The sequence below is a fragment of the Medicago truncatula genome, chromosome 3 (genome assembly GCF_003473485.1).
Source record: "Medicago truncatula cultivar Jemalong A17 chromosome 3, MtrunA17r5.0-ANR, whole genome shotgun sequence".
Classification (NCBI taxonomy): Eukaryota; Viridiplantae; Streptophyta; class Magnoliopsida; order Fabales; family Fabaceae; genus Medicago; species Medicago truncatula.
The window spans coordinates 28,597,884-28,603,332 of record NC_053044.1 but is presented as its reverse complement, the minus strand read 5'-3'; the positions used below and the strand labels follow the sequence as shown (position 1 = coordinate 28,603,332).

Here is a 5,449-nt window from a genome sequence, read left to right as displayed (position 1 = left end):
ATTTGTCTTTACGTACCAAATGTTCCTTTATAACGTTTTACCATGAGTTTGTTTACGAGATACTGATGTTATAATAATTTGAGTAAAAAATATTGTAAATTTTTAGTAGTACATAATTTGTCCCTCCACCAAAAAAAAAAAAAATTAGTACATAATTTGCTTTTTTTTTTGGTTCTACCTAATTACTTTGTAGTCTACACATATTTTAATGAAAGTTTAACTAATAATATTCGTAGTTAATTATCACCAATACGTTATCTTTTAAAATTACACTATACGTTAAAAAGAACAAAATCTCATGATTTACCCCCTTTAATTGGTTAACAACAATACGTTATCAAACTTAATGGTTCCAAAGTTGGAAAGCCACAATAACAACTTTTAAAAACAAAAATAACCACAACTTTTTTTCAATAAAACCCTTATTACCCAAATATTTCATATATTTTAATCAAAATTGTCTTTCTTAAGTCATATCTCAATTAAAAAATTAGTTAACAATGAGATGAAAAAAAACACAGCAGATAGTGGTTCACATTAGCAATCACAATCACAATTTGCAAATGGTTGGTGGGTCCATAAAAATGACCGGTAACCTGATGCAGCTGTAAAACACTATGGCGGTCCATAAAATATCAGTGGGACCACTGTTACCGTCGCAACCGGTCATAACTTGATATTTTATTCTCCATTTTTCTTCCTTGCCTATATATACATCACACCCATTTGCTTAGCTTTTTTTCGATATGACTGAAGCTGCAACACTTTGCACTTCTCCTCCGTCGTCAAACTCACCGGAATAATCTCTCCGCCGCCGTGATAATACATCACAAAAAACATTTCCACCACCGTTTGAGTAAGTTTCTTTAAATATAAACACATTTATTCGTCTCAGACGAGTGACAAACACCATCTGAAACTCGCACAAAGATGTGTACACACTTTAATTCTCTTGGATCTTGTATTCCTCGAGCTTTGTTATACGATCCGATTTTTATGGCTTTTGTAAATTGTAATCATTTTCACACTCTTTTGTGATGAATCTATTTCATTTTTTTAATATTTTTTGTTTTTTTTTTTTTTTTGCAGGTTAAAAGGAAGACTTTTTTTGGTGTTTGTTCAAAAGGGTTGTTCCAATTTGTATAAAAGTTTCATCTTTTGTGCCTAAGATTCATAATTTCTACATCTTAGTTTTTTTTTTCCTTAATTGAAAAGAAAAAACATTATGGGACTTGAGGTTTTGCAATTGTCACATAATGTTTTATCTCATTCACCATCTTCATCACAAACACTAGCTTCAGCAATTTCATCTCCATCATCCAAACTACGAAACAAGTTCGTGGGTAATTCATTACCCACGAATTTGTTTCGATCCACCAATTTTGTTCTTCATAGGTCTCGATCTTTGGAGAACCCACTTTCCACCATTACAAGAAGAGGAAGAAGAACAATAAGAAGAGCTTTCAGTGCAAGCTTAGATTCATTCTTCTCAGACGAAGAATTCGCGAAGAAAATTGAAGATTTAGCTCTCAGATTCCAAATCTCCAATGAAAACAATGCAATTATGGATTTGGAAAGTTTTGAAGAGAGTTTAACTTCCTCTTCTGGTTCTTCCGGTTCTTCTGGTTCTCTGGCGGTTAATTTTGAGCCGCCAGAGTTTATACCAGCGATAATTGAACGAAAAGCGAACAGCGTGGAGTTACCGTTTTCGTTGAGAATCATAAAACAGAAACTGAAACTGAAGGAAGAATTTAGAGATGTTGGTGAATCAGCATGTTGTTCAGTGAAAAAAGCTTTCTCTTCTATGGTGTTCATCATTAGAGAGCTTCAATGTTTCACTTTACAAATGAGAGAGGTTCTTTTGTATGAAGATTTACAAGGAATTCTTGAAAGAGTGCAAAAGGAAATGCATGCTTCTTTTGTTTGGTTGTTTCAACAAGTTTTTTCACATACACCAACGTTAATGGTTTATGTTATGATACTTCTTGCAAATTTTACTGTCCATTCTATGTCAAGTAACAACGCTATAGCGGCTGTTGCACCCCCGCCAGAGACTTCTTCGATCGTCGAAGTTCACAATGACAATCACGTCTTTAAGAAATTTGATTCATCTATTATTAAAACATTCTCCGTGAATGGAAATAATACTGCCTCCGTTGATGGAGGAAGTGGCCGCGGTGGGAAATATAAACCGGTGGGAAGTGGATTTGATGGGGATGGAAGAACCGGTTTTTCTAATGGTGGTGTTTATAAAACCGGGGAAACTGAGGTGGATGAAGAAGAAGAAACTAAGCTATGGGAATCTATGGTTGAAGAGGCTAATAGAAACGAAGAAGGATTGGATCATGAAGCAATGAAACAATTTGTTTCACCGGTTTCTGCTAAGATTGAATCTGATGATTATGCAGAGTATTTGAGAACAGAACTTGTTTATCAAACAGGGTTGTCTCAAGAACCAAACAATGCTTTGTTACTTGCTAACTATGCTCAGTTTCTTTACATCGTTGCACATGAATTTGACAGGTGCGTATATTCTATGGCATCTTCTTTTCATTTTTTAGTTGCAACTTTACAAACTCATCATCATAGTGAAAATCTTGTTAATTCATTTTACCTTCTAATTTGGTAGCTTCATTGGTTTTTAACTTGAAATTATATATCAACTTAAAAACTACTTTTTTTTATATGTTATTACTTTGATTGTTTCCTTATTGAAAATGATCTTGAGATGATTTTCTTATTCAATATGTCTAATTGTTGTTATAATTCTATTGTTGGTTAGACTATACAATTAAAATTTAGGATTTGAATTGAAAAATAGGTGCCATGGGGACTAAAAATAAGTATATTTTTATATTTGAAAATTCTAGTATTTCTTATCTTTAGTAACATGATTTCGTGTTAGCTACCCTTCCAATACTATTATAAGAAAAAAACAAAATCATGAGTAAAAATCAAAATCAATTTTTAGATTCGCCGAAGAAATCCCTCAAAAAAGATTCACTGAAGAACTGATGTATCTAGTCTATAATATTGATTAGATACGGTAGTTAAACATAAGAAATACTCCATCCGTCCCAAAATCTAACAAAAATTGGTAAAAAAAATTAGGGAAATGTTAACGAGTGCCTCTGGATTGTAAATTTGTACTAGATATACTCATCCGTCCCAAAATCTAATATTTATGTTTTGGTTTACATTTTGGGATGAAGGGAATAGTTTTTTTCTTATAACATTGACAATTATGTATGAATGAATTAACTTTACAGGGTTGTAAATTTATAATAATCATAGAAATTTACAAGCAACTTAATTGGAAATTTCAATGTAAAAATTTGGAAAAAAGAAAAGTTTGTATTTTAAGCAATCTGTTTCTAGATACCTAAACAATTTGCATTGAGATTTTTTGGAGTTAAGTTTACCAATTATGGAAAAAATCAGATTTATTATGCATTTAATTTGAGGAAAATCTAACCAAAAATAGAAAAGGAAAAAAACAAAATGAGTTTTTGTCTTCATGAATATTGAAAGAGGAGTTTGCGGTCTAGTTTCTTTGTACCAGTGTACCACTGATTCATAAGCCAGACTTGTGTACTTCTCCTCCACGTGATGCCCTCGTGTATATCATAACAAAATATCTCACACGTAATCTCATTGACTTTACCTTTCAGTCGTACCAAGCACATGATTTTCCATAAGAAAAAAACTATATTGTTAATAAAATATGTAAAGTAATTGAATTCTTTAGCTTGTAAACACAATTAACATGTGAAAAGTAGTTGTATAATTGACAATTTGGTTTATGCTTTTGAATATTCAGGGCAGAAGAATACTTCAAGAGAGCTATAGAAGTGGAGCCACCAGATGCTGAAGCTTATAATAAATACGCAACCTTCTTATGGAAAGTGAAAAATGATTTGTGGGCTGCAGAAGAGACTTATTTAGAGGCTATTTCAGCTGAACCTAGCAACACATATTATGCTGCAAATTATGCTCATTTTCTATGGAATACTGGTGGAGAAGATACATGTTTTCCTCTATCTGATTCTTCTCAAGAAGTTTGAGTTTAAAATCCATAATAATCAAGTAAAACAAGATCAAAATTGGGGGGAAATATATAGAGGAGAGAAAGAGAAAAAGAAAAATGCAAAAATTTTGTAGCTTATATCTTTTTTCAATCTTTTGATTTTTTTTCTTCCGATGGGGATGGGTTGAGGTGAAGATCAAAGAAAGAGATGGAATAATCATATGAATATTTGTACAATTGTAATTATATAACTGTACATAACTCTTACAGTGAATCTTTTTGATTTTATGGTACATGTTAATCTTTGATTAAGTGATGATTTTGTTTGTTATTGTTATGTAGTTATAGATAAATACTCTCTTCTCACGATGAGTGTGTCACATTTACTAACTTTGTAAAATAATATTATAAAAAAGAGTGATATAAAACATTGTTAAAGGATCTGTAGTCAAGATATAAGATGAATTGGGATCTTATAACATGGTTACCAACAAAACCAAACCTCAACATAAGTTAAACATTAATTAAACATATGTCATCTAGACCAATACTCGTAGATCCTCATGATAGGTGGTTCGATCGATAGACTTTGATATCATGTTGAAAATTTGGACCTAACTCATCCTCACAAAACCGACTTGTAAATTAAGGAGAGTGTTTCCTCTTTATAAACTCTGATCAAGAGTCCTATCAATCTGATGTGAGACTTAGGTTTTTTTTCCTAATAATATGCATTATAATCTCCTTTTCTTTACTTGATTTGATTTCGTTAAGTTTGAAGGTGAGAAAAAACACAAGAAGGGGGGTTGAATTATGTTGACTTTTTCTTCTGTTTCTCCTAAGTCGAAAACACTAATCAGAAGCAGATAGAGTTCTACTTCTGAAGTGATGTTCAGGACTAGATGCAGCGGATAAAACAGAGAGAAAGAGAGAAGAAAGACACAAAACAATTATACAAATTCCTTCCACAAACTGGAAGTTAGTCATGTCCCTCTTGCACTTCCAAGGAGAGTTCACTATGTAATATCTGATTACAATTGCTCGCTGCTAAAACTAGCAAGAGACTTCAAATGTTCAAGCACAACTGCAAGAGACTTCCTATGCTCCTGAACACAATCAAGAGACTCTAATGCTCAAACACAACTGCAAGAGACTTCTTAATTCAAATAGAATTACAAAGAAAAATGTTTGAGGTTGAACACTTGATATACAATCAGTGGTGTTCACAATACAAATCAGATACAGACTCTTAAGACTATAGAATTTCTAAGATATGAAAGTAGATAAGAAATTCTAAATGAACTTTTGAGTGCAGAACAATTTCAGCAGAGTTTTGACACTTTGTAAATTGTTGTTGAGTCCTTTTCAATTTCCAAGACTTCACTCCTTTATATAGAGGTGTGAAAGAGACGTTATGAATTG

General features: G+C 32.2%; 1 protein-coding gene across 1 annotated transcript; it reads left to right on the top strand.

Annotated features, from left to right (window-relative positions):
* Positions 1 to 709: 709 nt before the first annotated feature.
* LOC25490845 (uncharacterized) lies at positions 710 to 4,339 on the top strand. The gene is made up of 3 exons (XM_024779709.2): positions 710 to 856; positions 1,090 to 2,523; positions 3,821 to 4,339. Exons 2-3 carry the CDS (start codon positions 1,226 to 1,228, stop codon positions 4,062 to 4,064), a joined length of 1,542 nt encoding a protein of 513 aa, XP_024635477.1. The 5' UTR covers positions 710 to 856; positions 1,090 to 1,225; the 3' UTR covers positions 4,065 to 4,339.
* The last annotated feature ends 1,110 nt before the right edge of the window (positions 4,340 to 5,449 follow it).